Source organism: Scyliorhinus torazame, chromosome 30 (assembly GCF_047496885.1).
Source record: "Scyliorhinus torazame isolate Kashiwa2021f chromosome 30, sScyTor2.1, whole genome shotgun sequence".
Lineage (NCBI taxonomy): Eukaryota > Metazoa > Chordata > Chondrichthyes > Carcharhiniformes > Scyliorhinidae > Scyliorhinus > Scyliorhinus torazame.
The window spans coordinates 29,822,745-29,850,587 of record NC_092736.1 but is presented as its reverse complement, the minus strand read 5'-3'; the positions used below and the strand labels follow the sequence as shown (position 1 = coordinate 29,850,587).

At 50.8% G+C, this 27,843-nt stretch overlaps 1 protein-coding gene and 1 non-coding gene across 2 annotated transcripts in view; one reads left to right on the top strand and one right to left on the bottom strand.

Annotated features, from left to right (window-relative positions):
- alpk3a (alpha-kinase 3a) overlaps positions 1-27,843 on the bottom strand; it is a 100,314-nt gene that overhangs the window by 13,279 nt on the left and 59,192 nt on the right. Inside the window, exons 6-10 of the mRNA XM_072493084.1 lie at positions 18,185-20,309; positions 15,336-15,483; positions 4,701-4,828; positions 2,437-2,472; positions 2,056-2,330 (exon numbers count right to left, since the gene is read on the bottom strand). Coding sequence (XP_072349185.1) covers positions 2,056-2,330; positions 2,437-2,472; positions 4,701-4,828; positions 15,336-15,483; positions 18,185-20,309 — 2,712 coding nt within the window. The remainder of the gene's footprint in view (positions 1-2,055; positions 2,331-2,436; positions 2,473-4,700; positions 4,829-15,335; positions 15,484-18,184; positions 20,310-27,843) is intronic.
- On the top strand, positions 21,042-21,115 carry trnat-ugu (transfer RNA threonine (anticodon UGU)). The gene has a single exon. It is a non-coding gene; the product is annotated as a tRNA-Thr (tRNA).

Genomic DNA, 27,843 nt, shown 5'->3' with positions numbered 1-27,843 from the left:
CGGTCCAGGATACGTGCTGGGGGACACGCCAAAACCTGGGGCGGCCGCTGTAAAGGCTGAATGGGGAAAGGCCACGGACTATGGCCCTCCTGCCATAGAGAAGCTGGGAACTGTGTAAAATCCCTCAGATTGTCCGCAACAGAGGAATTTTGATTTATGGGGTGTGGGCGTTGTTGGCTGGGCCAGCATTTACCACCCATCCCTATTTGCCCTTAAAGTGAGGGGCAGTTAAGAGTCATCCGCATCGCTGTGGGGGTCTGGAGTCACATGTAGGCCAGACCGGGTAAGGACGGCAGATTTCCTTCCCTCAAAGGACATCAGTGAACCAGATGGGTTTTGACGACAATCGACAATCGTTTCATTAATCATCATTCCAGATTCTTTTGCTGAATTCAAATTTCACCATCTGCCATGGCGGGGATTCGAACACAGGTCCCCAGAGCATCACTCTGGGTCTCTGGAGTACCAGTCAGGTAAAATTCCCACTATCCCACCGCCACCCGTAAATGGACATGGTAAATCTAACCTGTAGTTGTAGGTGCAATGAGACACCTCATGTACCAGCATGCAAAGTTGGCCCATTCGGCCCGTCGAGCCTGCTCTGCTATTCAGTATGATCATGGCTGATCTGTTTTTGAGTTTCCAAGTTCTACATTCCACTCCACCCCTGATAACCTTTGAACCGTACTGGAAGATCTGTAATGCACTTTAGATAATGTCACATTTGGACTGGGATGGAATGTACCTTGACAGATTTTAGGAATGTGGTAATTTTGTGAAAATAAAACAAGGGACTTTACACTGTGAGGTCCAGATGATGCATTCACGGCAGCATTGTGGATAGCACAATTGCTTCACAGCTCCAGGGTTCCAGGTTCGATTCCGGCTTGGGTCACTGTCTGTGCGGAGTCTGCACGTTCTCCCCGTGTCTGCGTGGGTTTCCTCCGGGTGCTCCGGTTTCCTCCCACAGTCCAAAGTTGTGCAGGTTAGGTGGATTGGCCGTGATAAATTGCCCTTAGTGTCCAAAATTGCTCTTAGTGTTGGGTGGGGTTACTGGGTTGTGGGGATAGGGTGGAGGTGTGGACCTTGGGTAGGGTGCTCTTTCCAAGAGCCGGTGCAGACTCGATGGGCCGAATGGCCTCCTTCTGCACTGTAAATTCTATGATTCTATGATTCGGGTGAAGAAAGCTCTTTGGTTCAAATGATCTAAAACTTTGAGAATACCAACGCGACCATGGAAGTTGCAGGAAGCAAAAATACAGACCATAAGAAATAGGATTAGGCCTTCGAGCCTCCTCTGCTATTTAGTAAGACCATGGCTGATCTAACACTCGCTCAGTCCACTTTCCTGCCTTATCTCCGCAACTCTTAATTCCCAAACTGATTAAAAACCTATTGATCTTGGCCTTGAAAATGCTCAAGGACTCGACCTGCACAGCTCCCCGGGATAAAGAATTCCAAAGACTCACCACTCAGAGAATAAATTCTTCTTCAAATCCATCTTAAATGAGCACCCCCTTATTCTGTGACTCTGCCCTCTGGTCCTACACTTTCCCATGAGTGGAAACATCCTCCCAACATGTACCCTGTCTGATCCCTTAAGAATGTTACATGTTCCAATCATATCACCTCTCATCCTTCTGAACTCCAAGGAGCACAGACCCAACCTGATTAATCTTTCCTCATATGGTAATCCCTCCATTCCCAGGATCATCCTAGTAAACCTCCTCTGTACGGCCTCCAATGGGCTGGATTCTCCGTTGCGAGTCCGCCCCCTGACCGCTCCTAGCAAGGATGGAGGATTTGGCTGCTCCATTTGCTGGTGGCAAGATTCTCTGTTCGCTCCGCTTGTCATTGGGATTTCCCATTGAAACCACCAGACCGCTGGGAATACCGCAGGTGGGGTGGCGCACCCAGAGAATCCCGCCACCAGCAAATGGCTGGAGAATTGCGGCAAATATATCTTTCCTTAAATAAGGGGACCAAGACTGTACGCAATTTCTGTGGGGATTCCCAATCAAATCTTCTTGATCTAACTCAACATTCCATCCTTACCTGCATTGTGATATCATGGTTTCTTTCAATAAGGCCATTCTCCCTTTTGGTCCCAAAGGATATGCAGTTCCGCACTTTGATAATACAGGTCGCCCCGGATTCGAATATTGGCTCCAGTCCATAGATAACTTTCACCCGGCTCGCTTTTCGTCGAAATCCAGCGCCAAAATGCAGCTCCTTTGTCATAACTCTGCCAAAGAGTTTGCTGCCCCAGAACCCTTCATCAGTTAGACCTTTGGTAATCAGCATGGGAGTCATCTCGATCTCCTCACCCACTGTAACACACAACCCAAGAGGTCAGGGTGCCCGGGGTTATACAGGACGACAGAGCTGTGATTGATCGGCAGGGATCAGTGAGGTGATTGGAGGTTGGGGTCTTACCTTCAATTTCTTCTCTTGAAATCAATCCGGACAACACTGCAGCAATAAACAGACCAGTTAGATCTTTATTCAAAACGCACTGACACTTTGCACAGCAGTAAAAGAAAACGGAAGAGAGACTGACATATTGAGCCTTTCACGGTCCCGGCCTGTCCCCAAATCCATTCAAAGCCACTCAAATGCTGTTTGAAGTGATGAAAGGACGTACTGGCACTGGAGGGTGTGCAGAGGAGATTCACTAGGTTAATCCCAGAGCTCAAGGGGTTGGATTACGAGGAGAGGTTGAGTAGACTGGGACTGTACTCGTTGGAATTTAGAAGGATGCAGGGGGAAATCTTATAGAAACATATAAAATTATGAAGGGAATAGATAGGATAGATACGGGCAGGTTGTTTCCACTGGCGGGTGAAAGCAGAACTAGGGGGCATAGCCTCAAAATAAGGGGAAGTAGATTTAGGACTGAGTTTAGGAGGAACTTCTTCACCCAAAGGGTTGTGAATCTATGGAATTCCTTGCCCAGTGAAGCAGTAGAGGCTCCTTCATTAAATGTTTTTAAGATAAAGATAGATAGTTTTTTGAAGAATAAAGGGATTAAGGGTTATGGTGTTCGGGCCGGAAAGTGGAGCTGAGTCCACAAAAGATCAGCCATGATCTCATTGAACGGCGGAGCAGGCTCGAGGGGCCAGATGGCCTACTCCTGCTCCTAGTTCTTATGTTTGTAGGATATTTTTATATTGCATTATATGTCGGTTGCAGTAATGTTGTTAAGCAAACTTAGATTCAGGTATCCTGGTTATATGTTCGCTAAAGCTGTGATTAAGGGGTTAACGGCTCGGCACGCTGTGATGTCACTCATGGGAGAAGCTGGATCCGTTATTTTTAGTTTCGACTTCAGTCCTGCCCCGTGTCTGTTGTTTTCAGTTCCGTGTTTTAGAGTTCTGTTCTGCGTTCTGAGGAAAATAGGGGTGTTTCTCAGACTGACTTCCGAAAGCTTCTCTCCCAAGGACTTTGGGAATAAACCTGTAAGCCACTGAGTGTTAACTTTATTAATAAGTGGCATTTGATCTGTGCGCGTGGATTTTGCTGAATTGAACGTTTAGACGTAGATGGGAAAGTGAGCTCGAAGACCTTTATTTTGTTTTCAGAACTGTTTAACTGAAAAGCTGTTGTTTTCCTTGGATGTTAGTGGGGTTAATCCTGCGTTAGTAATAAAGTTTGTTTTAATATAAAAGATCCCGAGTTTGTCGGTGGAATGACTCCTGGAGCGAAGTATCCTTTCCCCACAGATTACAAACTGGAAAATTGTTGGGGTCTTATCCGGTTTCCCAATTTACATTGGGCTCTGGCCCGGGTACCGTAACACTTGTTGAATCGTAGGAGCCAATTTATGCACAGCTCTGTCGTCCTGTATAACCTGGGGTACCCTCAACCTCTTGGGTTCTGTGTTACAGTGGGTGAGGTGATCGAGAGGACTCCACACTTGGAGTATAGTGTTCAATTCTGGTCGCCACACTACCAGAAGGATGTGGAGGCTTTAGAGAGGGTGCAGAAGAGATTTACCAGGATGTTGCCTGGTATGGAGGGCATTAGCTATGAGGAGCGGTTGAATAAACTCGGTTTGTTCTCACTGGAACGAAGGAGGTTGAGGGGCGACCTGATAGAGGTCTACAAAATTATGAGGGGCATGGACAGAGTGGATAGTCCGAGGCTTTTCCCCAGGGTAGAGGGGTCAATTACTAGGGGGCATGGGTTTAAGGTGCGAGGGGCAAGGTTTAGAGGAGATGTACGAGGCAAGTTTTTTACACAGAGGGTAGTGGGTGCCTGGAACTCGCTACCGGAGGAGGTGGTGGAAGCAGGGACGATAGTGACATTTAAGGGGCTTCTTGACAAATACATGAATAGGATGGGAATAGAGGGATACGGACCCCGGAAGTGCAGAAGATTTTAGTTTAGACGGGCAGCATGGTCGTCACAGGCTTGGTGGGCCGAAGGGCCTGTTCCTGTGCTGTACTTTTCTTTATTCTTTGTTCGCAGCAAGTTACCATAATGTGACAACGGCCACAGAATGACAAATAATGTCACCTCACCTAACTCCAACTCCACGCCTTTTCCCTGTTCCCCTCAATCTCAGGTATGAGAATAACAACTGACCCAGCGTGAACTATGTTTGGCAGAAGAGGATTCCAAACTATATGCATCTTCTGGGTACAACGCATCTCCTCAAACCCCGTCACAGTCTCCCCCACGGAGGCACCTTCACTCACCTTCATTGCTGAAGAGGCAGTCAGTGACATCAGAGCCATATTCATTCTCCACGACACACCTGTAAACGCCACAGTCCTTCGCTGAGGCCTGTACAATTGCCAGTGACACTTGACTCTCGTCGCCGGCACTGGGGAAATGCAGCAAGCAAATGATTAGACTGCGACTGGCAGTAAAAAGCCTCGGGCCTAGAAACCTTGGAGACCATTCTCCTAAACGGGAAATCTCTTTGTTTTTCTTTTAAAGATACTTCATTCCAATCGTAAACAATAACAAAACCGCATTCCGACAAAACAGAGTTAACATTTTGTACATTTTTCCCCTTTTAATCCCATCTGTCCACTCCCCCCGCCCCCCCCCCCCCCCACGAACAGATCCTGAAATATCGTTGTGAACGGCCTCCACGGGACCGCGAAGCCCTCTTCTGACCCCCTTAAGGCAAACTTTTCCAACTGGAGAAATTCATTCAGATCCCCCCAGCCATGCCGCCACCCCCAGTGGCATGGACAACCTCCAATTCAAAAGAATCCATCAGCGGGCAATCATAGGGGAGAAGGCCGCAACATCGGCCCCCTTCCAGCAGTTCCGGCACCTCCGAAACCCCAAAGATGGCCACCACGGATCCGGCTTCACCTCAGCCCCCCCCCCCACTTTCCTCAATAAGGTCCCGAACACCACCTCCCAGAACTTCTCCAACTTATTACAACCTGTGGTAATACCAGGTGTTGCGGTACCTGAGAGGTGGATGGCCATTGGCTAAACCCAGGAGTCTACCATTGGCCGATGTACATAGCTCCGCCCTGAGAGGCGGAGTATAAGAACCGATGCCGTCCCAGCAGCCTTCACTTTCTGTACCGAAGCTGCTGGGGAAGAGTTCTAGCAGATTAAAGCCTATTAGTTATGCCTCACCTTGTCTCGAGAGTAATTGATTGCGCATCACAACCCCAGAACATGTGAGCATGATTCGCCGTCCCCACCCCCGCCCACACTTCTCGCACCCATCCGTTACTCCCGGGAAGAACCCACTTCTCTGCCCCCGGGTCACGTGGACCATGTGTACCACTTTGAACTGAATCAAGCTCATTCTGGCACAGGGAGGATGTTCAGTTCACTCGCCGCATCGCCTCACACCAGAGACCCCACCCTCTCTCCCTCCCCCAACACCTCCTCTCACTTCCGCTTAATCCTATCCACCAGCACCTCACCCTGCCCTCCCAACCATCCATATATATCCCCAATCCTGTCCTCCCACACCTCAGCTGGGAGCAGCAATTTCTCCAGCAGCGTGTATTCCGGTAGTCGGGGGAACGTGGATAGCTCCATTCGCGCAAAGTCCCGTCCCTGCCAGTACCTAAACTCACTCCCCCTCGGGATCTCAAACCTCTCCCGCAACTCACCCGTCCCAGCAAATTTCAGGAAAATTCTTTGTCGGCCAATTTTCAGTTCAAACTGGGGAGGGACAAAACATCCAGGGTCCTTGTCGCTGACTGATGACTTCTTTAGACGGCATTAACATCTTGGAGGCTTGGCCTCCATGAAGCTTTCCCTCAGTCCTAATGCACAGCTAATGTTGCATTATGATTGGATCAGTAGCTCCACTGCTGAGAGGACCCAATGCGGCATTTTCCAGTCCCGCCCAACTCCAGTTCCACATGGCATATTATCTGGCAGCGGAGGCGGCCTGCTATTGGCCGGAGGCAGGATCTTCTGACTGATCTTGGCAACACCCTCTACCTCCTGAGGATGTCCCACAGAGGGTCACCATCGGCGGGACTGGAAAATACTGTCAGCAGTAAGGGCTGGAAAATTTCGGCCAATGTGTGCATCATTTTGAACTTTAAACACAATGCGAATGAGCATAGCCGGGAAGGTTCCTCATTTTCAGAGGGGTTCAAGGAGGTGCTGCTGTAGGAAGGGCACTGGAGGGCTTTGGCTCCCCCTGGAGTAGGACAGCAGCCTTTGGTTAAAGTGCAGGATTTATTAAACTACTGGTAACCAGTACATGCATTCAATGGTTTCAAGCTTTTCATTATCTTACAAATGTGTCATAATATACACCAGTATATCATGGTGCAGACACACACTGATGGACACACAGTGGGACCAATCAACATACACAACACCGCAGCCAATCACCAGTGGGAGCACACGCACTACAAAGACAGGGGGCATCAGAGTTCCCGCTCATTCGAGTAGCAGCTAGCTAGGAGCACAGAGCTCACAGCCTGCAACACAGACATTCACCATGTGCTGAGTGCATCAACTGGTTAGGACAAGGCAAAGGTCTTTAGTTAAAGCTAGTATCGTATTTACCCACAGTTCAATTATGTTTAAATAGTTAACCTTTTAATAAAATAGTGTTGCACTACTTTAAGTGTTGGTGACCTGTATGTGATCCAGAACACCCAACACATCATGATACCAGGAGTGGTTGCATACCAGCACTTGTTAGACCTACCTGTAAGTGATCTGCCTTCCGCCAGCATTCCGTCATCCTGCAACATGGACAACATCGGCCCACCGCCGCCGCTCCGCATCGCCGGCAACCTCGGGGCCAACTGGAAGATATTCAAACAGCGCTTCCAGCTCTTCCTTGAGGCCACAGACAGGGAGGACGCCTCGGACACCAGGAAGATCGCTGTTCTCTTCACCACGGCCGGGGACCATGCAATCCACATTTTCAACTCTCTCACCTTTGCGGATGATGAAGATAAAACAAAGTTCAAGACGGTCCTCCTCAAGTTTGACACTCACTGCAGCGTAGAGGTGAATGAAAGTTTCGAACGCTACGTGTTCCAACAGCGTTTGCAGGGTAAGGATGAACCTTTCCATTCCTTTCTCACCCACCTCCGCATCCTTGCGCAGTCTTGCAGCTACGGGCCCACCTCCGACTCCATTATACGCGACCAGGTCATTTTCGGTGTTCAATCGGACCCCCTACGTCAGCAGCTCCTCAAAGTAAAGTAGCTCACCCTAGCGACTGCCAGTGAGACACGAAAACACCACGAGTCGGTATTCCCACATCCAAGCGGCTGAAACGGCGCGGCAAGGTCCCCACGAGGCGTAACGGGTCCAAGTGATTGAGCAACTCCAGGATGATGGCGGCCATTTCGCGCGCTTTTCCCAGACACCCGCGCACCAAACGAGGGGACGGCGACGTCGAAGAACGTAATGCGCAGGCACGCACCACACATGACCGAACCATGCATGCGCGGCGGCGCAGCGAACGTGCTGACGCTACGACGTGCGGCAACTGTGGCTCCGCCCATTTTAAACGGCAAAGCCCTGCAAAACCTCGACAATGCCTACGATGTGGCAGACTTGGCCACTATGCTGCCTGCTGTCGAGCAGCTCAGCCTGCCAATTCATATCGCTTCAGCCAGCCTCGCAGGAACGTTCGGGCAATTCAACCCACGGTCACCGAGTCCGGTGCGGACCTCCCACACAGCAGTGACACCGAGGACCCGAAGGCGCCTTTTCAAGTCGGTGTCGTGACAAAAAACAGGCTGTCCCCGAAGCAAAGACACCAGCCGCTGTCGGTATACAGCATCGATCCAGACGATGAGTGGTGTGCCACCCTGACGGTCAACCGGTCCCAGATACAATTCCGTCTGGACACTGGTGCCTCCGCCAATCTCATTGCGCGGTCTGACCTCCAAAGCCTTCGTGTCAAACCAGCCATCCTCCCATCAGCCTGCCAGCTATTAGATTATAATGGCAACGTCATTCCTGCTAGCGGCTCGTGCCAACTTGAAGTGGCGCATAGGTCGCGCAAAGCCATCCTTCCTTTCGAGATCGTGGGCTCCTCGAAAGCCTCCCTGCTTGGCGCACAGGCATGCAAGCTGTTGAACCTAGTTCAGAGAGTTCACTCTCTCTCTCCTGCTGACGCGTCTGCCTTTCAGGACGCTGACTTCAGAGCGCAACTCAACGCCATTATCAACCAGCACCACAAAGTCTTCGAGGGCATGGGCACGCTCCCGTACACCTACAAGATCTTACTGAAACTGAATGCCACGCCTGTGGTGCACGCACCTCGCTGGGTCCCAGCACCCCTTAAGGACCGCCTCAAGCAGCAGCTGCAGGACCTCCAGAACCAAGGAGTGATTTCCAAAGTCACGGAATCAACCGACTGGGTCAGTGCCATGGTATGTGTAAAAAAGCCTTCCGGCGAATTGAGAATTTGCATTGATCCCAAGGATCTAAATCGCAGTATCATGAGGGAGCATTATCCAATTCCCAAGCACGAAGAGATCACACGTGAGATGGCTCGCGCCAAGCTCTTCACAAAACTCGCGTCTATGTCGACGACATAATCATTTGGTCCACCACCCCGCAGGAGCATGTTAGTCGTCTCCAGCGCGTATTCATGAGCATGGCCTCCGCCTCAACAGGGCCAAATGCTCTTTTGGTCAGACGGAACTCAAGTTCCTCGGGGACCACATCTCCCAGTTGGGCGTGCGGCCGGATGCGGACAAGGTGGCTGCCATCACAGCCATGAAAACACCAGAGGACAAGAAGGCGGTCCTCCGATTTCTGGGCATGGTCAACTTTTTAGGGAAGTTCATCCCTAACCTCGCCTCTCATACCACGGCTCTCAGGAACCTGGTCAGGAAGACGACAGACTTCCAATGGCTCCCTGCCCACGAGCACGAATGGAGAGAACTCAAAACAAAACTGCCCACGGCCCCGGTCTTAACTTTCTTTGATCCAGCAAAGGAGACCAAAATTTTGACCGATGCCAGCCAATCCGGCATTGGGGCAGTGCTCCTGCAACGCGATGAGGCCTCATCATGGGCCCCTGTTGCATATACGTCACGTGCGATGACCCCCATGGAGCAGCGCTACGCGCAGACAGAAAAGGAGTGCCTGAGCCTTCTGACCGGTGTGGTTAAGTTTCACGATTATGTGTACGGACTTCCTCAATTCACCGTCGAGACCGACCGTCGCCCGCTGGTCAATATAATACAGAAAGACTTGAACGACATGACGCCTCGTCTCCAGCGTATTCTTCTCAAGCTCCGGCGATACGACTTCCAGCTGGTAAACACCCCAGGCAAAGACCTCATCATTGCTGACGCTCTCTCCAGGGCAGTCAACACTCCATGTGACCCAGCGGGATTTGTCTGCCAGGTTGACGCCCATGTGGCCTTCGTGGCCTCCAATCTACCTGCCACGGGTGAACGCCTCGTCCAAATTTGCCGCGAGAAGGCGGCTGTCCCTTTGCTACAGCGTGTCATGCGCCACCTAACGGACGGGTGGCTCAAGGGCCAATGCCCTCAGTTCTATAATGTCAGAGATGATCTGGCGGTAGTAGACAGGGTTCTTCCGAAACTGGACCGCATTGTCATCCCGCATAGCATGCGCCAGCTTGTCCTGGAACAGCTACACGAGGGCCAACTTGGCGTGGAAAACTGCCGCCGACGGGCCCGAGAGGCTGTCTCCTGGCCCGGCATTAATGAGGACATCGCCAACACAGTGCTCAACTGCCCCACTTGTCAGCGCCTCCAGCCGGCCCAACCACGTGAGACCCTGCAGCCCCATGAGTTGGTCACGTCACCTTGGACCAAGGTGGGCATCGACCTGTTCCACGCGCTGGGTAGAGACTGTGTCCTGATCGTGGACTACTTTTCGAATTACCCGGAGGTGATACGGTTGCACGACGTCACATCTTCTGCAGTCATCCGTCCTGTAAGGACACCTTTGCTCGACACGGCATCCCACTCACTGTGATGTCGGACAATGGCCCCTGCTTCGCAAGCCAGGAATGGTCCAACTTCGCCAGGAGGTACAACTTTGTGCATGTGACATCCAGTCCCCTGTATCCCCAATCCAACGGCAAAGCGGAGAAGGGAGTACATATAGTCAAACGGCTCCTCTGCAAGGCTGCCGATGCTGGGTCTGATTTCTACTTCGCCTTGCTGGCCTATCGCCCCGTCCCACTGTCCACTGACCTGTCGCCAGCCCAGTTGCTCATGGGTCGCACCCTGAGGACGAATGTGCCGTCCATTCATGTCCCAGACCTCGACCACATGCCGGTCCTTCGCCGGATGCAACTGTCTCGTGCACAGCACAAGACGGCTCATGACTCCCGACCAGCTGATCTCCCTGCTCTGGCTCCAGATGACAATGTCCGCGTCCATCTTCCGGATGGTGGCTGGTCTGCAACCGCTGTGGTTCTTCGGCAGGTGGCCCCCCCGCTCGTTCCTGGTTCGTCTACCGGATGGCTCCATTCTGCGCCGCAATCGACGCGCCCTTCGTCTCGTTCCACGCTCGCTACGTGATCCTCCACTGTCGCCTCGCCCCCGTGCTGACCCTGACCTGGGCTATGCAGAGATCCCGGTCACTCTGCATCCTCCTCACTCTGACGCAGTCCAGCCCGCTCCTGAACCAGCAGCTCTCGACCCACCCTTGAGGGGGTCAACCAGAATTCGTCGCCAACAATTGCTTCACAGCTCCAGGGTCCCAGGTTCAATTCCGGCTTGGGTCACTGTCTGTGCGGAGTCTGCACATCCTCCCCGTGTGTGCATGGGTTTCCTCCGGGTGCTCCGGTTTCCTCCCACAGTCCAAAGATGTGCAGGTTAGGTGGATTGGCCATGATAAATTGCCCTTAGTGTCCAAAATTGCCCTTCGTGTTGGGTGGGGTTACTGGGTTATGGGGATAGGGTGGAGGTGTTAACCTTGGGTAGGGTGCTCTTTCCAAGAGCCGGTGCAGACTCGATGGGCCGAATGGCCTCCTTCTGCACTGTAAATTCTATGATCTATGAACCTCAGAGACTTAATCTGTGAACTTTGTGGACTTATGGACTTTCTGATTTGTTCTGTTCTTCCGTTTAATCGTTTACATGGTTTGTATATAGTGTTGATCTCGTTATTCTTGTTGCATACTGTTTTTCTGCACCAGGCACCTTCCCATGTAAATAGCTTGGTTCTCATGTACATAGTCCTGTAAATATTTCGCACACAGGGACATTCTCACCATACACTATTTATTGCCACACAGGTACATATTTTTATAAAACGGGGTATGTCATAATATACACCAGTATATCATGGTGCAGACACACACTGATGGGCACACAGTGGGACCAATCAACACACACAACACCGCAGCCAATCACCAGTTAGAGCACACGCACTATAAAGACAGGGGTCAGCAGAGTTCCCGCTCATTCGAGTTGCAGCTAGGGGCTGGTTTAGCACACTGGGCTAAATAGCTGGCTTTTAAAGCAGACCAAAGCAGGCCAGCAGCACGGTTCAATTCCCGCACCAGCCTCCCCAAACAGGCGGCGGAATGTGGCGACTAGGGGCTTTTCACAGTAACTTCATTTGAAGCCTACTTGTGACAATAAGCGATTTTCATTTCATTTTCATTTTCAGCTAGCTAGGAGGACAGAGCTCGCAGCCTGCAACACAGACATTCACCATGTGCTGAGTGCATCGACTGGTTAGAACAAAGGTCTTTAGTTAAAGCTAGTATTGTGTTAACCCACAGTTAGAATATGTTAAACAGTTAATGATTCAATAAAATAGTGTTGCACTATTTCATGTGTTGGTGACCTGTATGTGTTCCACGGATCCAGAACACCCAACACAACAAAATGTGGTTGTAAATGGAAAGTGATTGGCATGGCTTGAAGTGGCAGAAGGTGTGAATACAGTCTGTGGTTGCAAATGCAACAGCAATGACGTGAGAGGAATTTGCAAGTCTCACTTAAATGAAACAATTATTTGAATGAACAAAGTGATACTGATGCCATCGCTTGAGCCAATTTTCATTCTTTATTTTGTGTAATGAAGCAGGGTTAATTCATAATATTGTCGCAAAATATCCACTGGAAAATAGTGATCATAATACCATTCAATTCCACGTTAAGTTCGTAAGTAACAAGTCTGGGTGTGTGTTAGAAGCTTAAAGAACACCACCAAAATGGTAATGAAAAGAAAACAAATAGGATATGAGAGTAAACTTGCCAGTTATATAAAAACAGGTTGTAAGAGCTTTTATAAATTACGTGAAAAGGAAGAGAGTAGCTAAAGTAAATGCTGGTCCCTTTGAAGCAGAGGCGGGAGAAATTATCATGGGGGATGAGGAAATGGCAGAGACAGTGAACAAATACTTTGAGTCTGCATTCACAGAACAAGACGCAAGTTTCATACCAAAAATAGATGGGAACCTAACGGCTAGAGAATGAGGAAATTAGGAAAATTAATTTCAGCGGATAAAAGGGTCACGGAGAAAACAATGAAGTACTGGCCAGTTAGCTTAACATCAGTTGTTGGGAAAATGCTGGAATCTATTATTAAGGAAGTCTTAACATTGCATTTGGGAAAACATCTTATAATTAGAACCAAATCAACATGGTTTTGTTAACAGGAAATTTTGTTTGACAAATTTATTGGAGATTTTTCAGGATGTAACTTGTGAGGATCTAACTAGATAAAGGCGGACCAGTAGATGTAGTATACCTGGATTTCTAAAAGGCATTCAATAAGGTGCCACACAAAAGGATAATAGGCAAGCTAAAGGCTCTTGGGGTTGAGTTAACATGGATAAAGGATTGGTTAACAGATAGAAAACAAAGAACGGGCATAAAAGGGGCCAATCCAACTTAGCAGGCTGTGACTAGTGGATTGCTGCAAGGGTCAGGGCTGGGGCCGCAGCTATTTGCAAACTATATTAATGATTTAGACGAAGATCCAGAGTAATGTATCAAAGTTTACTGATAATACCAAGCCAGGTGGGAAGGTAAGCTGTGTGGAGGACACAGAGGTTGAAAAGAGATATTGACAGGTGAGGTCAATGGGCAACAAGAAGGCTGATGGAGTATAATTAGAGAACTGCAAAGTTATTCACTTTGGTCATGAGAATAGGAAAGTAGAATATTTTTTGAAAAGTGAGTACCTTCCAAAGGTTGATGTTCAAAGAAACTTGGGCGTTCTTGTACAAGGAACTCAGAGAGTTAGCATGTAGGTGCACCGAGCAATTAGGAAGGCAAGTGACACGATGGCCTGGATTGCAAGAGGATTGGAATACAAGAATATTGAAGTCTGGCTAGAGTTGTACACGATTTTGATGAGATCACATCTGGAATACGGTGTGTAGTTTCAGTGTCCACATTTAAGAGAAGATGTACTTGCATTGGAGTTGGTACAGCGAAGGTTCACTAGATTGATCCCTGGGAAGAAAGGGTTGCCCTATGAAGAGAAACTGAGTAATATTGGGCCTATGTTCCTCTGGCATCGAGAAGAATGAGGGGAAATCTCATTGAAACCCACAAAACTCTGAAGGGTAAAAGCTGTGGATGCTGGGATCTGAAACAAATTCAGGAATTGCGGGACCATCGCAGCAGGTCTGTGGAGAGAGAAGGGAGATAACGTTTCGAGTCTTGGATGACCCTTTGTGAAAATTCTGAAAGGGTTCGATTGGATGGGCATTAAGGGATTGTTTCTTCTGGTTGGAGAATCTAAAACGCAGTCTCAGGGTAAGGGGTTAATCATTGAGGACTGAGATGCGGAGCAATTAATTCACTCAAAGGGTTGTGAATCTTTGGAATTCTCTATCCCAGAGGGTTTAGGATGATCCATTGTTGAGTATATTTAAGGCTGGGGATAGAGAATCTCTGGGAATTAAAGGATATCGGGGGGCAGAGGGGGAAATGGAGAAATGGAATTGAAGCCGAGACGAGCCACGATCGTATTGAACAGCAGGGCAGGCCGTGGGCTGAATGGCCTACTTCAGCTCCTATATGGTTCTTCTGTCTCGAAGCAATATACCAACTGTAAAACCAACTTACTCTTGATCCGTGACCACCAGTCAGACAACCGTTCATAACAATTCAGCAAAATCAGTTCTTAAATAATCAGAAAATTCTGCAGATGCACGATGGCACAGTGGTTAGCACTGCTGCCTCACCGCGCCAGGGTCCCGGGTTCGATTCCAGCCTCGGGTGACTGACTGTGCGGAGTTTGCACGTTCTCCCCGTGTCTGGGTGGGTTTCCTCCGGGTGCTCCGGTTTCCTCCCATAGTCCAGAGATGTGCAGGTGAGGTGGATTGGCCACGATAAATGGTGTCCAAATGTTAGGTGGGGGTTACGGGGATAGGGCAGGGGGAGTGGGCCTAGGTGGGGTGCTCTTTCTGAGGGTCGGTGCAGACGCGATGGGCCGAATGGCCTCCTTCTGCAGTGTCGGGATTCTATGAAAGCAGGAAATGCTGGAAAATCTCAGCCGGCCTGGCAGCGAGACAGAAACAGAGTTAACGTTTCGAGTCCGTATATGACTCTTCGCCAGCGCTCTCCGCAGAATCTGCTGGACCTGCTGTGTTTGAAAAGCATTTTCTATTTTTATTTATTTTTTAAGCGAATGGCTGGGTGATGTTTTCGCTTGGATCACCCTGGGAATTAATTTTCAATTGCAAGAGTCTCCAGGGCAACCCTGGAGTGTTGGTAACCCTGATCCCAGAGGTTCTGTACCATGCTAAATTTGTACCCAAGCCAGACCAGAATCCCCCCCGTCCCAGGGCCTCAGAAGGGTAGCATTACCCTGATGAACCTACACCCTTTTGGAACGAGTGTGCAATATATATATATCACTGGGCCATGGTGTAAGGTAGGCAGGTAGAACAGGATGGCGATAGCTACCTTCGTTTCAACTCATCCAAGTGAAGTCCATCTTTTTGCCACCTGACGGCCGAGTTGCTCAAAACGTTGAAGAACTGGCACCAAATCTTCAGGTTCCCAGAGGCGTCTGAAAACTGCTCCACTCTAATCTTTCGAATCACCTGGGGAGCTGAAGGAATGGGAATGTTAAAAAGTCTGGTCGCTGGGGCCCCAAAGATGCAGGGCCTCAGGAACACCAGTGAGCGGCGGCCATTGAGGGAGCAGGCCGAACTCCTCAGAGCCGACCTTGGATAGGCCCGGAATCGATCCCAGGGGCCAGCTTTAATTCAGGGAGCGCAATGGGCTGGCTCGCCTGATTCCCAGGGTGAGAAAAAGGCAAGCTCGCGATAGCTAAAGAGTCTCTCCCACCAGTGGAGTAAATAAAACCTGCTCTCTGTATCCCCCAATGCATCCCTTTCATGAGGCCTTGTCCGCAAAGTGAGTTTAAGTTTTGTGTCACTGTTGCCTCTGGGACGGTGACAAAAATGGAATGCGCTGTGAGAGGCTCCAGGATTTCTGGCTCAAGTTTCCAAATCTGTTTGCCAGCGTACAATAATACTGTAAAACCTTCATCCAAATCACAGAGGACACTTGCCCGAGGCATCAATGAAATAAAAAACTGGCACCTCTCCTTCGCATAACGTGACCACTCTGCACCCTATAACACGAGACAAGTTGCTGCTGATGTCATCCTCTCACTGTCCTTTCAAACAGAGGTGACAACCATCCTATGGTCAGCACAGTGGCGCACTGGTCAGCACTGCGGCCTCACAGTTCCAGGGTCCCGGGTTCAATTCCGGCCTCGGGTGTCTGAGTGGGTTTCCTCCGGGTGCTCCGGCTTCCTCCCACAGTCCAAAGACGTGCAGGTTGGGTGGATTGGCCGTGATGAATTGTCCCTTCGCGTCCAAAGGTTAAGTGTGGCCACGGGGATAGGGCGGGTGGGGTGCTCCTTCGGAGGGTTGGCGCAGACCCGATGGGCTGAATGGCCTCCTTCTGCACTGTCGGGATTCTATGATCTGGAGTTTGAGGGGTTGGGGATTGACTGGCAAAGATCAGGTGACCATGCAAGATTTTCCATCATAGCTTATGGGAGACTGAGCTAAATTCACCGGATTGCCAGCCAGAATTTCCACTGCGCTCAGCGAAATAAAGTCTCACTTTTCCATATGAAACCATATCGGAAAAGCAGCTTCAACCAGATAGATTGGTCCATCCAACGCTTCCAAATCCTCCTTTGGATTCAACACCTTGCGGTATAAAGGCCTTGGTGACATACAGTCCACACCGTACATTTCCCCACTCGGTGTCACTGAGACTTAACCCAACTGGTTACAAAAGCTCGGAAATGATTGGTTTAGCTTCAGCAGAACAATGCTCAGGTGATGGGCTGAAGGGTCTGGATTCAGATTCTCCTCCATCAAGTGGCCAATCGCAGAGAAACCCCCCGGATAGGAAGTGGGATTATTGGATCCCGTCCCCCAAATCAGGTTCCTCACCCGTAGGGCAGCTGGACTGCCGGTCGAGTTGGGAGGAATGTCCGGAGGAGCGAGCAAGACCAGGTATGCCACCCGCCTGCGGCCTGCTACTAGTGGGAGGCAGGGGTTGGGGGGGGGGAGGGGAGGGGGGGACAGGACGGAGGGGGGGGGTGCTGATGGGTAAGCATGGGCTTGGGGGCTTGGGAAGTGGGGCGTAGAGGCAGTGTTGGGTATGGGGTATGGGGGTAGATGCAGGGGTGGAGTGGGCAGGACAGGGGTGGGAGCTGGTGGGTAAGCGTGGGTATGGGGGCTTGGGAGAAGGAGTGCAGGGGCAGGGTTGAGGTGTGGGGGAATGGGATGGGGTGTTGGGGAATAAGAGGGATATGGGTGTGGATGAGAGTCTGGATGGGAGATAGGATTGAGGGTAGAGACGAGGGTAGAAGGGAGGATGGGAGTGGAGGTGGGAGTTGAGATGGGAGCGTGAGTGATTGGGGTGGGGTGGGGGCAGGGGTGCAAAGGGGGTGGGAGGGGGTGAGTTTAGTAGCGGCGATGGGAGGGGTGGTGGAGGTGGGGATGTGGGGGGTAGGCAGGGTCCAATCCTGGACCCAAGGAGTGCGGAAAGGTCTGATGCCCAACCTCGGGGGGGGGGGGGATTGCCGTATGGGTGCTGGCTCTGTTGTAAGGGCTGAGGAAGGATGTGGGGGGGTGAATGGGACAGTGGGCAAGGGGTTTACGAGGACAAATTATTTACCTGCTCCCTGAAGCTCTCCTCACCTCATTTCAGCTACTGGGCTATCAGGGGCCTGGCAAACCTGACCAGCCAGGGATCAAACTACAAAGCTAAACCCAGCTAGCACTGACTTGATGGGCCGAATGTCCCCTTCCTGTGCGCTAACCATTCTATGATTCTAGGAAGATACTGCCAACCTCACTAAATTCTTTCGATTGGCTGCCTGCCCAGTATCCACCACTGGTAAACCTGGAAATAGACAGATTTGGGTCAAGTTAGAGGATTAAACATCTCCCCTGAAAGCAGCCACAGATAACCTTGGCAGCTAAAATGCATCGCCATGACTCCCCAACACAGGAACTAGCTTCCAAATAAGCCAGGCATTGGATTGATGAATGAATTGGATTGTCATTACCTGTCATTGAATCGTTGTGAGGTTCAGGGAGAAATTAATGCCAAACTCTTTGGAAAACTGTCAAGGATGAATTTGGGTTCCCACCCAGTCCCAGCCGGGGCTACAAAGGGAGCTGGCAGCTAACTCCTTAACAACGCCAACTCTCCAAACCATTAGCAGTTCCTCACTGCGAGCGCCGAGGTAACCCTGGAGGGTTCATTCACACTTTTACCTTTAAAAGGGTTCTTGGTTGATTTGCCCTCCTCTGGTTTCGCCTCACTTTTCACAGAGGCAGGTTTGACGTCCTTACTCATCTCTCCTCTAGTTGCTGCAGAACTTCCACTTTGATCGCCAGCTTCCCCGTACTGCTTTGGCACCTCGAGCGTGTCCATCTTCCGCGCCATGGTTGGCGAGCGCCTCTCCGTGGGCGGGGTCTGCTGCACCGCAGGGGCCGGCAATAGGGCGCCGCTCCTCCTGGGCGCCAACAAAAACTGGCTCGACTCCTCCCCGGGGGGCCCGACGTCCCCCTGTGTCTGGTGGACTCTCTTGACCGCCTCCTGTTTCTTTGGCTGCGTCGGCAGGTGGAGCACGTCGGGGGGCGGCCCTTCGGGATCGTCCAACTGCTTGGACCTGGGGAGGAAGATCTTGCGGCGCGCCCCCGACGCGAGTTCCGCCGCTGTGGCGGACGGGATGATCGGCGGGGCATCACTGGGCTTAACCTTGACGCCCAAAGCTGGCAGAAGCGGCACGGTGGGTATGTCTTTCTTTACTGCCTCGCTGTCCTCTGCCTTGGCCGTATTTGTAAACATTTCACTGCCCACCACAATGGACGGCACTCGGTTCATTTTGGGCTCTCGTGCATCTAAGGGACACTTTGCTACTTGCAAGTCGCTGCCTGACGTTTCGTCGACAGCCCTCGGTATTACTGCCTTTGGGCCCACAGTTTCATTACTTGGAATGGACACCACGTCAAGCAGCTGACTTCCATTATCAGTAACCCCCTTTGCCACACGGCTCTCCTCTGTTACACCCACCAAGCATGGCGCTGTGTATTGGTCAGTATGGACTTCAGCAGGTGAGAAGCCAGTCACACCTTCTCCTTCCCCGTCAAGGTTCTCAACATCCACGGTGGGCAGCAGAGTGGGCACACCTGGAACTTCTTGGTCTTTTGGTGCCACCACCTCTGGGCGGCTAACGCCGAGGTTTTCCAAAGGGGCCTGGACCACACCAACCCCTGGGTGCAGAGATGGTTGCGTGTCTGGTGCCCCCGTTGCGCGGTTGCGTTCAGGAATAGTTGGCGGGGTGGTGGCAGGGAGGGCGGGGTCAATGCTTGCCTTCACCAAAGCTGGGACTGAGGTCAAGGCGCCCACCTCAGAGTCTTCCACGTTGCTCGGTAACGCCGTGACATGGTCGACATCAATCTCTGCGGAAGGTCCAGTACAGGCAGGTTCCTCATCCCCGTGGAGATCTTCCGTGCCGGCCAGCAACACGGTTGGTGGAGTTTGGACAACCTCGTTCTCTGACATTGACTCTTTAGGGAGTGATTTATTCCTGCTTGTGACTTCAGTATTTGCGTGCAGTTCAGACACAGGTGAGATATTTGGCAACACTTCTGGTTCGCCCACCTCGACAGTGGGGGTTTTCTCACCCAATAGGAAACTGGGTATCTTTAAGTAAGACAAGAGCTTTTCAACTAAGTGCGCACCAAAGCTGTCCGCGGGCACATCCCGCCGCACTGGCTCCTCAGCTTCCGCTTCCTCCGCGCGATCAACTTTCAGGAATTCACCTTCGATCTCAGCAATGATCGCCTCGGGTAGTTTTCTGTCTGGAGAAGTTGCTTCGGCAGAATTTTCTTCAACAGGCGGGAGGGCTAAGTCGATGGAAGGCCCTTCCGTCGATGGATCGGGGCCTGCTGAGGTTCTGACCTCCTCCACTTCAGGGGCCACGTTGCCCGCGGAAACGGGGCCCTCTCCCGCCGTCTGAGGCCTGCCTCCACCTGGGGCGTGATCCACGGTAGGAGCAGAGCTGGTTACCTCCATCTCTTCTACGTCGGCTTTGAGGCCTATCTCTTGCTGGCGGACGGGCTGACTTCTCCTCGCTGCAGCCGCCTGTGGCTCCTCGTCTTTCGGCGGCGGCAAGGTGCCCCCGCTGGGGGAATCTCTCCTCTCCGGCAGCATCCCTTCCAAAGTTGTGGTCTCTGGCGTGCGAGGCTCATCGGAGATGTCGCTCTGCTCAGAGGTGTTCAAGAAATCCAATTTCTCCCACTCGCTGTTGAAGGAGCCAACACTGCAGCCGTTGCCATTACTCTCAGAAACAGGTGAGGCGTCGGATTCTGCCTGCTCCTTAAATCCCACCGTCTGAAAAAGGAAACAAAAAGACAGGAAACTTTAAATCAGTAACACTATTGATACCACAATGCACACACTGCGGCTATTATTATCATCATTACAGAGAGGCACAAGGGGCAGCATACACTCAGCTCTTAGGTGCCTGTGATAAAGCCCGTGTGGCTTGAGTTGCTAATTGAGTGCTGGAGAAAACTGGTCCAGAAACCAGAGTCCAGGTGGATAGTTATTGGGGTCAATAGAAGGGCCTTTTCTGGTCAGGGTTAGAGCATGCTGCCCTTGACTTTTATGTTTACTTTGCTAGGCCTGGCCCCATTCCATACTAAATATGCCTCAAGAGTGCGGAGAACAAGGAAAGCCAAGAGAAGGGAACAAGCTGGTTTAGCACAGGGCTAAATCGCTGGCTTTGAAAGCAGACCGAGGCAGGCCAGCAGCACGGTTCAATTCCCGTACCAGCCTCCCCGAACAGGCGCCGGAATGTGGCGACTGGGGCTTTTCACAGTAACTTCATTGAAGCCTACTTGTGACAATAAGCGATTTTCATTTCATTTTCAAACGAGGAAGAGCGGACAACGTAGAGGGAGAAAGTGGAGCCAAGATGGTAATAGTTGCTGAGAAACGAAACACAAGACTGCCCCAACTGCCTTTCGAGAGAATTCGAAAGACATATATTTTCACACGTGGAGCAGACTGGTTCACAGGACAGGAGAAAACTACAATCAGGAGTACAGCATCGCGTAAATTGGCACTGTAGCTTCGATGGTTAAAGCGATTGTCTTGTAAACAGGAGATCCTGAGTTCAAATCTCAGCGGTGCCTTTCGGGCAAAGCAACGAGATTGAGAAGAAATGTTCCCGTTTTCTGGGCGGAACAGTGGTTAGCACTGTTGCTTCACAGCGCCAGGGACTCGGGTTCGATTCCCGACTTGGGTCACTGTCTGTGCAGACCCTGCACGTTCTCCCCGTGTCTGCGTGGGTTTCCTCCGGGTGCTCCGGTTTCCTCCCACAAGTCCCGAAAGATGCGCTTGTTTGGTGAATTGGACTTTCTGAATTCTCCCTCTGTGTACCCGAACAGGCGCCGGAGTGTGGCGACTAGGGGATTTTCACAGTAACTTCATTGCAGAGTTAATGTAAGCCTACTTGGGACAATAAAGATTATTATTACATTATTACTCATTTTGAGTTCATCTTAAGAAACATTCCGATTGTAAAGGACAAAAGAAAGTATGAAAGGAAATAAACTCCATGTTGGCCGTGGGACCTAGGGACCCCCAGATGGCAGTCCTAGTCTTTTCTTCAAATTGAGGACATCAAATGGCCGGCAGCTCTCGGGTCCCAGCAGCGCCACCAAGGGTGGTGGCCACTGTTGGGACGGCGGCAAATCGCTGGCGAAGAGGAGCCATGAAGTCGGGCAGTGGGGAGCTAAGTACAGGTTTCGCTGGGGCCAGGCTGGCAGGCCCAAACCAGGGTAGCGTTGCTCTGCCAGTTAGGCTCTGGTGAGGAGCACGTAGTTGGAGGGGATGCCATGGATGTGAGGGTCTCCATTGGGCACAGCGTGTCTGATCACAAGGCAACCTCTCCACCGCCCAACGACAGCCAGGAAAAAAGACGGACTGGTTGCCATTTGACCCAGGCATGTGCCCCCAATGGTCATTCTGGATCAAAAAGCAGCAGTGATGGGTGGGCACAGTGCCTGGTTTTATACATCTGGCTGCTATCCTGCTCCTCAGGGGGGCAATGTAAAATTCCACCCAAGGATTTAATTACTTGTACATGGGCGTCACGGTGGCACCGTGGTTAGCACTGCTGCTTCACAGCGCCAGGGACCTGGGTTTAATTCCCGCCTTGGGTCACTGTCTGCGTGGGTTTCCTCCGGAGCTCTGGTTTCTTCCCACAGTCCAAAGATGTGCAGGTGAGGTGGGTTGGCCATGGTCAAAAGGTTAGGTGGGGTTACTGGGTTACCAGGTGATGGAGATAGAATGGGCTGTGGGACTCGGCAGGGTGTTCATTGAGAGGGTCAATGCAGACTCGATGGGCCGAATGGCCTCCTTCTACACTGTAGTGATTCTATGAAAACCGAAGAGAACATTGTTTAACCCATAAGGTCTTAGAAAATGATCACCTCCATCACAAACAGCAAACTTCTCCACTAGAAATAAACGCTTACAAATCTATTTGAAAACCTTTTCCTGGATGAATTCCGCAGATCCTGGCAGACAAATCCGATGTTGTTTGAGGAGAAAGACGTTGAACATTTTCTTTTTCTTCTCAGTAAATTATGGACCAGGAATTTCCACAAACCCAATGCTGCCCTTTGATCCTGACTTCATTGAAGGACCAACAGAAAGAGTGATCAGGCTCTTGCTTCATAGAACCCTCGAGACTAGGAGCAGGAGAAGGCCCTTCGAGCCTGCTTCTCAATTCAATATGATCATGGCTGACCCTCGATCTCAATGCTATATTTCTGCTTTCTTCCCATATCCCTTGAAGCCATTAAAATCTAAATAATTATCCATCTCTTTCTTGAATACATTCGGTGACTTGGTCTATACATCGCTCCCACCCCCCCCACCACCCTCCCCCCCTCGGTACCCTGAGACTGTGTCCAATGGTTCCAGATTCCCCAACCAGGGAAAACACCTGTCAGGTTCTGTAGACTGGTCAAAGCGAATGATGAACTACAGAACATCTAGTTTAAATAATTTATTGTAGAACAACTGCGTGATAAGACAACTAGGATAAATAAAACAATAAATGACCAACACTAATCAACTATTGTGGAACTATTGCGAATACGTTATCCTCCAGCACGACCTACTCCTAACTCCCAGACCACAGGGTCACGTGGTGTGTTTACACTGCCACCTAGTGGTCAGAGGTCGTGCATAACATTATGGACAAACTTGCCTTATGCATATCATCACATCCCCTTTCCTTTGTAAAATAACATTATTTACATACATTAAATTACTTTTTACATTTTATCATGATATGCATAATTATTTACATGTTCAGCATTTGGGTTTTTTTACAGTCTGTTACAAGTTCAGTCTTTCTGACTTGCATCTTATTCTTGTTCTGAACTGGTACAGGTTCTTCAAGTTCTTTAATATTTGTTGCCTGCGTTTGATGTTCTTCGTGTATCGATGTATCATCCTCTTGTTGTCTTTGTTCCGTATGTTCTTCAGATGTTTCAGGACTATTGCGTGCTTCTTCTGGCGGTTGCATATCAAACAGTTGCCATACTTTGAGCAAAGCTCTTCTATTCCTTCCCATGATGTGGAGATGCCAGCGTTGGACTGGGGTGAGCACAGTACGAAGTCTTACAACACCAGGTTAAAGTCCCAACAGGTTTGTTTCGAATCACTAGCTTTCGGAGCACTGCTCCTTCCTCAGGTGAATGAAGAGGTATGTTCCAGAAACATATATATAAACAAAGTCAAAGATGCAAGACAATGCTTGGAATGCGAGCATTTGCAGGTAATTAAATCTTTACAGATCCAGAGAGAGAGGTAATCCCAGGTTAAAGAGGTGTGAATTGTCTCAAACCAGGACAGTTGGTAGGATTTTGCAGGCCAGATGCTGGGGGGGGGTGAATGTAATGCAACATGAATCCAAGGTCCCAGTTGAGGCCGTACTCATGTGTGCAGAACTTGGCTATACGTTTCTGCTCGGCGATTCTGCGTTGTCGCGCGTCCTGAAGGCCGCCTTGGAGAACGCTTACCCGGAGATCAGAGGCTGAATGCCCTTGACTGCTGAAGTGTTCCCCGACTGGAAGGGAACATTCCTGCCTGGCGATTGTCGCACGATGTCCGTTCATCCGTTGTCGCAGCGTCTGCATGGTCTTGCCAATGTACCGCGCTTCGGGACATCCTTTCCTGCAGCGTATGAGGTAGACAACGTTGGCCGAGTCGCACGAGTATGTACCGCGTACCTGGTGGGTGGTGTTCTCACGTGCCTTCAGCACAGGGCTAAATCGCTGGCTTTTAAAGCAGACCAAAGCAGGCCAGCAGCGCGGTTTCAAATCCCGTACCAGCCTCCCCGAACAGGCGCCGGAATGTGGCGACTAGGGGCTTTTCACAGTAACTTCATTTGAAGCCGACTTGTGACAAAAGCGATTTTCTTTTTTTTTTTCATTTCATTTTCATTTCAAGTGCACCTTCATCTGTAATAATTCGATATGTGTTTGGACCTGCTTGCAGTACCTGTGCCTGTTTAGGACCCCTTCTGCTTCCTTTTCTGACAGGTCAATTGTCTTGTTAACAAGTGGTTTACGGGCTATTGAGGAAAACGAGGTAGAGTGGTGCGTAGTTGCCTGTTTATTAACGCGATTGTCCAGTGCTTTCTTTCGGATCTGCTTGACAATCAGCACTCCCTTTTCAGCCTTGCCGCTTGACATATGCGGTCTGGACGTAACACGTTGGAAATCATACTGCCACGCAAATTCCGCCCATTCATCGCAGTCAAAACAAGGACCATTATCGCTCATGACCACATTCGGAATGCCGTGTCGCGCAAACATTTCTTTGATGTTCTTAATAACGCATCTTGCCGTTGAATTCGACAACTGCACTAACTCTGGGTAGTTCGAGAAATAGTCTATGGCCAGGAGGTACTCCTTTCCATTGAAATGGAAAAGGTCCATGCCAACCTTCTGCCAAGTAGTGACTGTCTTGCCCATCTGCATAGGTTCCTTGCTCTGCTTTCGCTGAAATCTTTGGCATGTTTCACAGCTCTCCACTATCAGCTCAATGCCTCAGGTTGATCCCAGGCCAATAAACTGCCCCCCAGGCTCTCCTCGTGCAGTTTTCCACCTCTAAGTGCCCGACATGCAACTTGACGAGGGTCACTGACCGCAATGTCTGTGGAATCACAATCCGGTGATACCACAACAGAAATCCATTAACGTCACTTAATTCTGCTCAAATATTGTAGAAACTTGAACACGATCCTTTGGGCCATACTTCATGGATGTATTTTACCACATTCTGCAAGATAGTGACCTTAACAGTTCCTCCCTCTTTAATGATCTTTGACTTGGATCAGAGACAGGCAGAGACACTGCCACCATGTTTACATGGACCTGTATGTCCTCATTCAGCTGGGGTGGTTCCCAGTGCCGGGAGCTCTGGAAAGCGCGTCAGCCACGATAGGATGTTTACCCGGTGTATACACCGCCTCAAAATCAAGGGTGGGATTCTCCGACCCCCCCCGCCGGGTCGGAGAATCCCCGGGGGGGGGGGGGCGGCGTGAATCCCGCCCCGCCACTCTGACGCCGGCTGCCGTATTCCCCGGCAGCGGTTTCCGGGCTGGGACGGGGATCACGCCACGCCGGTCGGGGGCCGTTGGCAGCGGCAATTCTCCGGGCCCCGAAGGGCCGAGCGGCCGTCGGTTTCTGACCAGCCCCGCTGGCATGGATGGGACATGATCCCGCACGGCGGGACCTGGCAGGTAAGTTGGCTGGTGCGTTCCTCGGGGGGGGGGGGGGAGGGGGGGGGGGGGCCACGGTAGCCTGGCCCATGATCGGGGCCCACCGATCTGCGGGCGGGCCTGTGCCGTGGGGGCACTCCTTCCTTCCGCGCCGGCCCGTGTAGGGCTCCGCCATGGCCGCCGCGGCGAAGACACCCCCCCCTGCGCATGCGCTGAACCACGCCGGCCGTTCTGCGCTTGCGCTAACTCACGCAGTCCCGCTGGTGCGGTGCCAACTCCTCCGGCGACGGCCTAGCCCCCCGGAAGTGCAGAGAATTCCGCTAATTCCAGTCGGCCCGACGCCGGAGTGGTTTGCGCCGTTTTTTACGCCAGCGTCGGCCCATTGCGCCGACTCGGGAGAATCCCGCCTCATACCTGCGCAACTTCATGAACATTCGTTGCAGCCTCGGCGACATCTGGCTAAGATTTGTTTTTTGTGATGGCGACCAGTGGCCTGTGGTCAGTCTCCAATGAAGGTTGGAAGCCCAGACAAATAAACACGGAGCTCGGTAGCCCATTAATGAGCCCGAGGCATTCTTTTTCAATCTGTGCGTATCGTCGCGCAGATCCTGCTGGAGTAGGACAGTCGGTCAAAGAGTGTGAGAACTGTGAGCGCCTGCCATCCTTGCCCATGGTCCCTGGACCACTGGATTGGATTGGATTTGTTTATTGTCACGTGTACCGAGGTACAGTGAAAAGTATTTTTCTGCAAGCAGCTCAACAGATCATTAAGTATATGAGAAGAAAATGGAATAAAAGAAAATACATAATAGGGCAACACAAGGTACACAATGTAACTACATAAGCACTGGCATCGGATGAAGCATACAGGGTGTAGTGTTAATGAGGTCAGTCCATAAGAGGGTCATTTAGGAGTCTGGTGATAGTGGGGAAGAAGCTGTTTTTGAGTCTGTTTGTGCGTGTTCTCGGACTTCTGTATCTCCTGCCCGTTGGAAGAAGTTGGAAGAGTGAGTAAGCCGGGTGGGAGGGATCTTTGATTATGCTGCCCGCTTTCCCCAGGCAGCGGGAGGTGTAGATGGAGTCAATGGATGGGAGGCAGGTTTGTGTGATGGACTGGGCGCTGTTCACGACTCTCTGAAGTTTCTTGCGGTCCTGGGCCGAGCAGTTGCCATACCAGGCTGTGATGCAGCCCGATAGGATGCTTTCTATGGTGCATCTGTAAAAGTTGGTAAGAGCCAATGTGGACATGCCGAATTTCCTTAGTTTCCTGAGGAAGTATAGGCGCTGTTGTGCTTTCTTGGTGGTAGCGTTGACGTGGGTGGACCAGGACAGATTTTTGGAGATGTGCACCCCTAGGAATTTGAAAGTGCTAACCATCTCCACCTCGGCCCCGTTGATGCTGACAGGGGTGTGTTCAGTACTTTGCTTCCTGAAGTCAATTCCCAGCTTTTTAGTTTTGCTGGCATTGAGGGAGAGATTGTTGTCGCTACACCACTCCACTAGGTTCTCTATCTCCCTCCTGTATTCAGACTCATCGTTATTCGAGATCCGGCCCACTATGGTCGTATCGTCAGCAAACTTGTAGATGGAGTTGGAACCAAGTTTTGCCACGCAGTCGTGTATGTACAGGGAGTAGAGTAGGGGGCTAAGTACGCAGCCTTGCGGGGCGCCGGTGTTGAGGACTATTGTGGAGGAGGTGTTGTTGTTCATTCTTACTGATTGTGGTCTGTTGGTCAGAAAATCAAGGATCCAGTTGCAGAGTGGGGAGCCAAGTCCTAGATTTTGGAGCTTTGATATGAGCTTGGCTGGGATTATGGTATTGAAGGCGGAGCTCTAGTCAATAAATAGGAGTCTAATGTAGGAGTCCTTGTTTTCGAGATGCTCTAGGGATGAGTGTAGGGCCAGGGAAATGGTGTCTGATGTGGACCGGTTGCAGCGGTATGCAAATTGCAGTGGATCAAGGCGTTCTGGGAGTATGGAGGTGATGCGCTTCATGATCAACCTCTCGAAGCACTTCGTTACGACTGAAGTCAGGGCCACTGATCGGTAGTCGTTGAGGCACGTTGCCTGGTTCTTCTTTGGCACCGGTATGATGGTGGTCTTCTTGAAGCAGGTGGG